Source organism: Pollachius pollachius (assembly GCF_949987615.1).
Source record: "Pollachius pollachius genome assembly, chromosome: 11".
Classification (NCBI taxonomy): Eukaryota; Metazoa; Chordata; class Actinopteri; order Gadiformes; family Gadidae; genus Pollachius; species Pollachius pollachius.
Window position 1 is genome coordinate 14,894,241 of NC_136944.1, and position 11,467 is coordinate 14,905,707.

Here is an 11,467-nt window from a genome sequence, read left to right on the forward strand (position 1 = left end):
GGCAAGTCAAAAGTCTGCGTTCTTCTTAGAACCAGCCTTCGTACTCGCTCTCAAACAATGTCTATTTTCCTGTTCTTTCGGTGTTCAATACAGGCCCGATATTCTTGTCTCGAATCAAAAATTCTTGTTTCAAAACGACCCCTTCGAGCCTGAACACTGACAGGCTTTTTAATGCAAGTGTAGTTAGCAAATTTCAGAGAGCTTAAAGTGTAACAACAATATATCACTCTATTATCAGCTTATACTAGGTACGCGTTAATGAAGAGTTGTAAATGTGTGCTTTATTTTATGTGTCGACTTCATTGCCGTAGTGTTGTGCGTTTTGTTTAAGACTAGATTCTTAAATTATTTAAATGGGATAAAGACTTTATATTTTAGGGGACATAACATTTTATACGTAACTATCTTCAGCAATATGTAAGACCGACTTCAGTCAAGGGAGGTTTGAGTAGTATTCTTGTTACATTTTGAAGATGACATTTCGATTCTAACTCACCATTTAAAAATGAATCACTTTGTGCTTAATTTCGTGCTACCATACCAATGTGCCAGTACATATCTCTATCGTATGTTTGTTTTTGACTGGACTAGACTATACTTGACATCAATCGGGAAAAATCGAAGATCTTATTTTCAGAATAGTGAGGTGTATGTGTGGGTCACCAATGTGTGCTCATACTTTGTGATGTTTTGTGGGGATTCTGCTGTTTCGAATGGCAGGGTAGACCAAAACCTGCATGAGTGAGGGGAATCCTGATTGTCATAAAATCCCTATTAATGCAAATGTACAGCAATTCTACATTTGTCAACTTCTTCTCTCATCGGATAAATACGATTACACCTGCTCACTTTTCAAGTGCTTTGTATAATATAGAAACCTGTGCTATTATATTACCAGTGAATACAAACATGCTCTTTCAAAAAAAAGAAAAATAATTTGATTCTGACAGACCACTTTTGATTTTAAACTCCTTAGGAAGGAAAATACCTCAACATCAACCCTTTTTCGGAGGGAATCTGCTGATACTGCGGCCTCGCTTTGCAGGGAGAAATGGACAGAGAGTGTAATGGAGATATGATCCACGCGGTGATGAATTGACAAACTGATCCGATTTACCCCAGCGAGCGCACTAGACAGTGGAGATAAAGCAGAGGTCATGTAAACGCTTTAACACAGCCGTGTGTACAAACATGGAGGACCCGACACTCAGCACCGATCCAGAGTTCAGAGCAGGAGATGCGAAAACACCCCTTAGACCCTTTTCACCACAAAACAGCTTGAACACAACCACTTCAACTATCATTGTTATTATTATTCACTTTTTTTTTTTTACTTTGTTTTGTTTTTCTGAGCAGGCTCACGTTAGGCCAGGCGTTTCATCATATAAATTAAATTGATATTGATATTCTGGTACAACATACAATTACGGTATTCACTCGTTGATTATTGCAACTCTATAGTCTATGATACAAGTTACAGCTTAGATAGTACAGCTAGTCCACTAACAATCCATTGAGCGAGAGGGAGCGAGAGAGTTATGGCAATTGAAGCGAAGGCCAAAAGTGCATTTAGGACTATTCCGGCAATCCCTGCTGTGAGCATCCAGAATCCATCAAATGGGAGTAGCCTAGGGCGGGAGCTTTGTGCCGATTTGTGTGCTTTCTGGGTGGTCAAACTGGCAGTACGATTGTGTGACAGATCCGCCGACCAATAGAAACAGCCAAGAAGGAGATCAGTAGGACAAACACGTAAAGATGGAGTTTTCTCATTGAATCAGATCTACCAGCATGATGGGATGAAAAAAAAACAGGGGTACGAAACAAATGTCCAAACGGTCTTTGGAGTTCAACATGAAGTAAGGCTTTCAGTAGTTCCCCAACCCACCCCCCCCCCCCCACCCCCCACCAAACATTAATTGTGCGTCACTTAATCTCCATTGACTCCATTATCTGTGATTGGATTTCCCTCACATCTGGCAAGTGTTGGTGGCAAGTGTTCAAACGTGCATTCTTCTTATCTTCATCCACTCCTCGCATCCCCCAGCTCCCTGTGGTGGAGCTGGTTCTCCTGGTGCTCCCTGGAGCCGGGGGGGACCGGAGCTATCTGCCCCCCTGTTGCTGCTGCAGCTGCTCTCCTCCTCCCCCAGGGAGCAGAGGGAGGGTGGGCTGGAGGGGGGGCTGGAGGAGGAGGCAGAGGTGGAGGAGCTGGGGGACGTGGACGGCACAGTGGGCGTGGAGGAGGACGAGGAAGAGGAGGAGGAGGCGGCCGCTGGCAGAGCAGGGCTGGATGGGGAGGAGGAGGAGGAGGCCGCCTTCTCCATGAGCAGGCGGCGGTGATGGCGGAGGGCCGAGGAGAGGAGCAGAGCCTCCGCACTCAGGCCGTTGGCGGACAGGCTCGCCAGCAGGGCCCTGGCCTGGCTGGACGTGGCCGTGAGCTGGGACAGCGCGGGCTCCTGGGAGCCCCTCCTCAGAGCGGGGGGGAGGACCCCCCGTCCGAAGGGCAGGCGCTCAGAGAAAGAGCCTGCGAGTCGGCCGGCCAGGTGGGCTTCGACGGTGGTCTCCGAGGCCTTCGGGAGCGGAGGAAGGAACGGGGCGAGTACCGGAGTGTGAGGGGGGGGGGGGAGGGAGGGCGTACATACAGGAGTGGTAAACTCAAAGTGGCGTCTTCTTTAATGCCAGTGATGAACTGGCAGAATCAAATCCCACCCCCCCCCACCCCCCACAAGCAAACTCTTCTCTTCTCTCGCTCTTCTATCAGAGCACAGCGAAATGTAACATGCAGACGTAAACTGACGCACGCACCAACACACACACACACACACACACACACACACACAAGCACACACACACAGGGGAGTGAGTGACAGCGGGAGGTTCTGAGGTTCAAGACCGGCCCCCCAAGGGACAAAAAGTATAAAAAAAACTGAGAGTGGCAGGAAGGGGGGGGGGGGGGGGAATAAGAGCAAGGCTGATGAATGTGCGCAGTCTCTCTGCAGTCAGGCGCTGGAGATGCTGAAGACGCTGAGGCTGGGATGCATCTCTCACTGCAACCCCCCCCCCCCCCCCCCCCCCCCCCCACCAAGGTCGCAGTGGCACGGAGGAGGACGGAGGCAGGGGGTCAGGCAGGGTGGGGTGGGTGGACAGCAGGCAGGGGGTCGGGTAGGTTCACACGGGTGACAGGTCGGGTGTTGTAGAGCCGGGGGGGGTGGAGAAGGAGGAGAGGAGGAGGAGGCCGGGGGCAGGGGGGGGGAGGAGAGAGGAGACAAAACACAGGAGACCGTTATTATTTATGATCGGCAGGAATCATAAATGGCGTCGACGCAGGCGTCTTCTCTGACATGGGGGTCAAAATACAGGAGAATGTGTTAGGACACACCGCTACTGTTGTCCACAGTAGGCGGCAATTCTTTTGACATTGCCTTTTCAAATGACTGGCAGTCATTAAAACATGTCAAACATTGCAGGTTGCGACGTGGTTCATGCACAGTGTGCACCGCTCCCTAAAGGAGGAAGTGCAAAGCGCCAGTAGATGACAGCGTATATGAGTATCTCCTGGATTACACAACAGCATACATTTTTAGTTGTCTGTTTTACATGGTCAAAGACAGGGGTAATGCAGGCTATTGGAAGTTATGGGTGGATGGCAGGGTTTGATTGGGTGAAACTCGGTTGATTTGGCGAGACCTTTCTCAGAATCACTGAGTGATTGCCGCCGTTTGTGTCTATGAACGTTGGACTCTGTCTCCATGGCGACAAGGAACATGGTGACAGACTCCCTCTCTTTGTTTTAAAGAGCCAGTGAACCCACTGTTTCAGCTGGAATAAGAACAAACTGCGCAAAACACTTTTTTGTTTTGGCCATGGAGTTCTATTTTTTACGAGAAGGAGTGGGAGGGGTTTCATCTAGACTGAGTTGTTATCCCCATGGTAACGGCCCACAGCAACTTTGTGACATGTTTTCCTTTTTACGATTTTACTTAGTTTACTAGCTAGCTATAGCGTAGCCTACGCCTCGTTGAGCAATAAAGTATCAGTATCATAATGAGTAATGTCACGGGACCAACCCAGAGTCTAGGCACCTGCTAGCTACAGAGGAGTCTTTTCAGGTGGAGGATTTCTTCCCCCCCCCTTTCGTCCGTCCCTGAAACACAGAATCAAGTAGGTCCACAACCATACCTGTTTGAGCCATTCGTTTGGCTGGCTCCAGAATCAGCCCAAAGGGCAGAGGCTATGTGTGACCAGGACAGAGCCGGAGAAGCGAATGACTGGTATCCACAATGCATTTTATTTCAGATAAGACTATTCTAAAAATGTAAATCAGTTTGTTTTCATGTATTCCTTTGATAAATATTCATAAATATTTCTATCAATGTTTGGCGAGGCGAGGCGAGAATTTAACATAACAATTACCAGATTCCTTACAGGTACACTTGTAGACATTGCGGACACCTTTGTCCAGACCAAAATAAAATCTGCAATTGGATGCAGAAGGTATGTTGCACAGTTCCACCTTGTACTTGGACTATCCACCCTAAACTAATGCGTTCTGGATTAGCCTTAGCAACAATACAAATTGCTGACTAACCTAATAGGTACGACCAGGTGATGTTATTTTCGTGATGTCTGAGTGCCTCGGAAAAAGCACTTTACGATAAGAACGCCACCTGTGTTTGCAGCAGAGCAGAACGTTTTACAGGATAATGGTATATAGGATTTTAGCCCTTTTTTTTTTATTAAATCACAGTGTTATTACAGTTACAGTGAAAGCATGACATAGATTACTATGTTGACGATCATATAAGACATATAACCACGTTTAAAACATGGTTTTGGGTTCACAGGCTCTTTAAAGAAAACAACTTATTCGATCTTCTCATTTTCTCCATCTTTTTTCTCTCCCTCTTTCTTCTTGATTTCCTATTCTCTCCAACTTTTTTCTTGATTTTCTCGTTCTCTACATATTTTCTTTAGTGTTTTTTTCATGATTTCTTTCCTTCTCTCCGTAATTTTCTCCCCCTCTTTTTTTATATGATTACCCATTCTTTCCATCAGAGACAGAGAGAGAGAGAAAGAGAGAGAGTGAAAGAAACAGACATGGAGAAAGAGAGAGAGCGAGAGAGAGAGAGGGGGACTTGACTCTTAAAAGGACATAAACCCAGGCAGAGAGAGACAGAGAGTCTTGACTCTGAAGAAGTTATAAAAACAGGGCAGATAAAGAGATGGAGAGAGGGAGAAAGTAGAAGAAAGAGAGCGAGAGAGCTAGGAAAGTGTAATCATTGATTCCTATTGACTCGTTCGGTCAGCCGTTTTGATGGATGTAAAGAGACGTCTCGCCTAATTGCTTCATAACGGTCTCCTGTACCTCCAAAGCTCCACTTCGCCACATTCAATGACTCCTGCATTAAAATTTTCCACACGTGAATTGATGTATAGGCTTAGATGAAGTTCAATGCACCTGTAATTTTCTAAATGGCATTGGCATTAAACTCCCCCGTACACCACCTCCGCTAAAACAGCCTGCACAGAAGCGGGGGAAAGCAATTGCAATAATTGTGCATTAGTGGACAAATTCTCAGAATACTGGCTGTTACCACTGGGGCCAATACCTCTGAAATAAGCCACTCTATACGACCCTACCTCTTTGTTTTTGTCTGTATTTAATATAAATAAATCCTAGCGTTGATTCTGAAGGTGTGATAAACCACACAAAAGTCAGGTTTCAGCAAAGTCATTGCCTGATTGCCTCAAAATATTAGACGTGCTTGCAATCTGAACAGAAACAGCCTGTTCACTTCTCTCAACTGCTCTCAACCATTCCTTGATTGGTTTCAAGGATAACAAATGCGAGTTCTTCTGATATTTCATTGGTTCGACCCCGACTACGATGAAAGCATGCATCCCTATATGTCTGGATCCGCCCTTTGCATAGCTCCCATTTCAAGCTTGAGTTTCACCCAGAATTGTCTGAGCTTGGGAGATCAAGGAGGAGGTAGACGAGACGAGGGGGATACAAATGTGGTGGTTGGGGGGAGGTAGGGATGTAGAGAACGGTTACCATAGTAACTGAAAAAAAAAAAACTGAAAGAAGGTACCTGCAACTGGCCCTGGCTCTTGAGGAAATCCTCCCTTTTGCTGCCAGACTTGCTCTTGTCTGTGCTGTTCTGCTGAAGGTGTTTGAGCCGGGATGCCGCCGTGGAGTGGAGCTGCTTCCCAGCGGCCGAGTTGTTCTGATGGGAAAAAAAGCACGCAAGAAACATGGAACACAAAATGATTGTATAAATAACAGAGATAAAAGATAGGAAGGAATTCAAACGACGGACGCGGCGTGGCGAGGATTGCAAAAATGGAGTGCGACAAAAGGTAAAAGAGAAAGGGACCAGGGGTGAATTTGCATGTTGGACGTTCTTTGTAACATTTCATTTCCTCTCGTTCTCCCTCTTCTCCGGCTCTAAATCAGGCACACCTCAACGGAGCAGAGAGAGACTGATTCCAGTTAGCACGTCTCCCCACCCATCACCTACCACCACCCCACCCCTACCCCCCTCACACAGACCGATGAGGTCTTTTAGCATGCGGCTCAAAGCTGAAATCACTTGCTCGTCTTGATTCCAGGCTAACAGAGACAGGGTCTCCTCCTCCTGTCATCAAGCTGGAACCGACTACGCCTTCCGAGGACGGTTTCACAAACAACGTATAAGCCGTGCGGAAATGGGACATCAGAACTAACTTGTTCCACTGTGTCGCTTCTCCGTTGGAATCATGCGCACGGCAGTTTGTTTAATGATCTCTTGGGCGGAACGCCCTTAATGGGGGATTCAAGTAAACTATACAAACACACACCGCGCCGCACCGCTCTGTGCCTCTGCGGTAGTCCTACTTAACACAGAATACACAGCGGAAAATATAAGAGATGATACCGGAGTATATTAAAAAACATTGCGGCAACAGCAGTCTGGAAAGATAGGGAGCAAAAAAGCAACCATGTTTTTTCTACATGCCACGCCCAGCCCGGAGGGAGGCAGATTAATTATACACTTGCCACAGATTTATTCCACTCTAATGACTGGAACTAAATTCTGATATGGCTCTAGAGCAGGTGGATTGTCAATGTGAATTTGGTCGGTGAGCTGTGGAAAGGCGAGGGAAACTACTCTAAGTACTCAAAGAAGTCCAAGTATAACAGGTGCTTTTTGGAGTATGATGAAATAATAGGAGAACACTTGGTAACCAAACCCCCCCCCACCCCTCTCCCTCAACAGCAGCGCCAAGAATGGGAAGGTGTGACAGGTAGCAAATGCTAGCCGTGATCCGAGTTTAAAAACAGATTGATTAATGTCTTCCGTCTTGCTTTTGATACCGCTTTATTTTGTATGGCACGAAAAAAAAAAATGCAGCCGACTTGAAGTTCTTTTAAAAGGCCAACGTTGTTGACGGCGGAGTTTTAAAAAAAAGACGGCACATTTGATGATGAGCCCAACGCAAATGGAAGTGTCAAACGACACCTTGCGATTAAGTCCTAACACCTGGAGAGCTACACACGCCTGTAGATCGTTATCGGTAAATGTCATCTCTAAAGGGTGTTTGAATGTGTGTTGAAAACAAAAGCAGCAGAGCACGTATTGACACAAGAGAGAATGGGGCTTGGGTACGATTTCGATTCAGGGAATGAATCGACTTTTGAGGGAGGAAAGTCAATCAGCGCAGAAGGCAAAGAGAGAGTGAAGTAGGTAAGATGGAAGCGGAGAAGAGAGAAAGAAGGCGACAGGTTTATTTGTTGTGTGTGTGTTCCTTTTCAATGTCTGTTGTTTTGTAACGAGGAGTGAAATCACCACAGTGTTCTACATGAGCGGTGGGGGGGAGGGCGCTGGCAGGACGGGTCGATGGAAAGAAAATTAGCAGGCCTGGGCTCAGCAGGTTAGAGACCGCACCGCTAATCAGTCTACGGTACGGGGTACTTGGGGTTGGTGGGGAACTGTTATCTGACACTTCTAAAGCAGGTTAAATCCCCCCTGCCACCCCAGGCAAATCAATTCCAACATACGATTAAACTCCATGTCATGCCGTTTGTTTGTTTGCGGAGTGAGATTTGACTTGAGATTGAAGCATCCAGGCAGAAACCCACAGGAAAGAGATGGAGGAAACAGGAAGCAGCAGAGCATGCTGTTCGGTGCGCCGGCAAGAGTGGGGGGGGGGGGAACCTGTGTTGGAGGCGCTGGTGGTGGAGTGAAGGTGGAGGGCTTGGGTGGAACCGGGGGCTTCCCGGCAGAGGTCTCGGGGAGAGGCGAGGCGGGTTCTCCCGGGCGGAAGGGGTCCACGGGGGGCTGGCCGCTGAGCTCCAACAGGGTGTTCTCCAGCTCCCGTATGGTCTCCTCCAGGCTGTCCAGCCTCTTGAAGGTGCTGCTGCGGACATCCTCGCCCCTCCTCCAGGGACTCTGGCCAGGGCTCCCGGGGATGCCGTCCGGGGAGCCAGCCGATCTCAGGGCTGGGAACGCGGCTCTCTGAGGTTTCGCTGGAGCCGGGCCGGGTTCAAGTTTAAGCACCCTGTCCCCGGACTCCATCCCTCGCCTCAGAGCCACCAGCAGGGGGCAATCCGGATGGGAACGCCCGGGGTAGACACCGGAGCCCACAGGGATGGAGGTTGGGTCGCAGGGCCCCTTCCTGGGTCTGAGCGCCGGCGTGGAGGCGGCCAGGTGGGAGTACAGCAGCCTGTAGGCTTCTCGGACCGTCACTTTCGCCCTGAAGAGCACCAGGACCGGCCCGTGCCTCAACATCTCCTCAGAGAGCTTCTCCGTGTGCGGCGACGGTGGCGGAGGCAAAACCAGCATCTGCAGGCCTCCTGCTCTGCTCCGACTGAGCTCATGGGCCTCCATGGGGGAAGCCACCTTCACATCTAGCTCAGACAGCACCAGGACTAACTCGTCTCTCTTCTCCGCAACCTCTTCAAAATGCTCCGGGTCTACCGGCTCCCAATGAAGGGGGCTGTAAATCCGGCATCCGACCCTTCCAGGCTGATCCCGGGTACCTCCACCCGTGACATCTCTGACGGGGGTCTCTGAAGGAGAGCTTGACCCGGACAAACACCCTGTCAACACAATCTGAGGGACAGGAGAGGGAGATGGAGGACACATGCCCTGCAATACAAGGAGGTTGTATGGGGTGCAGGACATTTTAATGACTTTCGGTTTGTTATGTTGATGACCCTTTCACACAATCACACGCTTGTGGAAAAATTAAGAAATATCATAGTGGAAGTCAGGATGTTTTGGAGTGCGTCAAGGAGTTCAATTAACCGTTGGATAACACAACAGTTGTGGGTTTGTCGGTGTGGCATTGTATGGTTCTATTTTTGTTTTAAAACAAGTTGGTCAATAGTAGACTTTTAGTAGAGAATGATGTTATGTCTTGATGTATACAAATCAAACCACAACATTAACTTCAAATCCACAGCGATTAAACACACTCCCCCCCCATCACACACACACACACACACACACAAAGCGGAAGGTAGATGAGATAAATGTTGACAAAACGCTGTAAAATCTATAATTAACTCGTTGCTCAAGTGCTTTGAGCCATGCTTCCTTCCTGTGGTTAAAGTGGCTGATATAAAGTCCCCATACCTAGCACCTGTAATGGTGTAATATCCATACAGGACACTACACTTCAAAACTAAAGAGTGTGTTATGAGATCAGGGACAAGCTGATAAAAGAAACAGCTTGTGCTGGGACCATGATGGCCTGTAGTGGCCATCTTGGTCCAATTTTAGTTCTAACAACTAACAGGATAATGGGACTAAATGCAGATATCTGCATTCAGCTCCAACAACCTGCTAGGGGTTTGAAACAAAATGGCCACCTGTTGAATCAGGCCAATGTGGGTAGAGAGGAAGAATGTGTGGGTGCACTCTAGGTAGGTAGAAGACATTGCTTTTGAGACACCACCACAACCACACCACAGCAAGCGGAGTTCAGCTTACCGGGTTCACCTTAGGGGCCCCTAGGGGACATGGCAGGTTTAGGCTGGAGGGGGGCATATTGGTACGAGGAGGTGGGGAGTGAAGGGGCAAGGAAAGGGGGCGGGATTGGCAGAGCCTGACGGGGGCTCGCTCAAACAGCTGGATGGGGGGAGGGGGGAGAAACGTGTTGTCATACAGACGTCTCTGGTGCGTAAAGACTCATTGACAATGAAAACAGGATCAAACCGGCCGTTGTTTAAATGTAGCCGCAGAAGGACAGCTGCACTGGGGACACATCATAGTACTCTCTATTGTGGTTTCCTTTATCAGCATTTCACAACAGCCTTCCCAGACCACCAGTCTCTCCATCTGCGTGTGCGTGATCTGTTAGGCCCGGGTGTGTGTGTGTGTGTGTGTGTGTGTGTGTGTGTGTGTGTGTGTGTGTGTGAGAGACAGATCTGTAAGCCCTGGTTGTTGATTGTGTGTGTGTGTGTATGTGTGTGATCTGTAAGCCCTGGGTGATGGTGTGTGTGATTGAGCTGTGTGTGGGATCTCTAGCCCCACCTGGGGCAAGGGGGCACGGGGGGGGACATATGGCACCTGCTGCGCAAACATGTGGTGAGGAGATACACACATGCATGACTGCATGTGTGTATCTGTGTGTGTATTTGTGTGTGTGTGTGTGTGTGTGTGTGTGTCTGTGTGTGAGGGTATCTATGTGTGTGTTTGTGTGTGTGTGTGTGTGTGTTTGTCTGTATTTATGTGCATGTGTGTGAGCGTGCACAGAATGTGTGTATTTGTGTGTGTGTGTGTGTGTGTGCATGCGCGTTTGTCTGTGTGTGTGTGTGTGTTTGTGTGTGTGTGTCTATGCGTTTGTATGTGGTTATGACACACACACACACACACTCACTAACACGCACACCGCCACCCTCTAAGTCCTCCCACCAGTCTCTCAGCCAAACCAGCCACGTCTCCATCAGTCCAGCGGTCAGTACCTCCAGCTCAGCAGCGATCTTGTCCTCCTCCGTCTCCTCCCGGTCCCCTGAGGCCAGGGTGGGGGGCGTGGAGGCCGGCCGCTGGTTCTCCGACACCGCCCTCCTCAGCTTCACGTGGGGTTTCGGGCTCTCGCTCTCCTCAGAGTCGGTCTTCTGCTATCACAACACACAGCAGGTCACGACCGCCGGTAAGGGAAAGAGGAGATCTGCATTGTTCGCTCTGACTCACACACTCTGTCTCTCTCGCTCTTTCTCTCTCCATATCTTTCGCGCTCGTTCGCTCTTTATATCTCTCGCTCTGGTTTAAATTGCAATCATTCACACACTCTACTTTCCCTGGGAGTGTGAGGTAACCTTTGAGTACAAGCAGAAGATATTGATCATTCTGTTAGCCGGCGTTCAGAAATAAGTTTATTTGACAGGTCTGAATATTCAGCGGAGAACGGGCCGGGGCGTTCATCATTATCGTTTTTGACTTGTATTAATCATTTAACTTTATGCCTATTGACACGGCAG

The 11,467-nt window shown here is 48.6% G+C and overlaps 1 protein-coding gene across 1 annotated transcript in view; it reads right to left on the reverse strand.

Annotated features, from left to right (window-relative positions):
* Positions 1-1,997: 1,997 nt before the first annotated feature.
* The window catches only part of srcin1a (SRC kinase signaling inhibitor 1a), a gene marked incomplete at its 3' end in the record, with an annotated part of 45,169 nt that continues 35,699 nt past the window's right edge, over positions 1,998-11,467 (reverse strand). The window contains exons 17-20 of the mRNA XM_079746150.1: positions 10,952-11,104; positions 8,199-9,131; positions 6,093-6,227; positions 1,998-2,567 (exon numbers count right to left, since the gene is read on the reverse strand). Of these exons, the coding sequence (XP_079602276.1) occupies positions 1,998-2,567; positions 6,093-6,227; positions 8,199-9,131; positions 10,952-11,104 (1,791 nt within the window). The remainder of the gene's footprint in view (positions 2,568-6,092; positions 6,228-8,198; positions 9,132-10,951; positions 11,105-11,467) is intronic.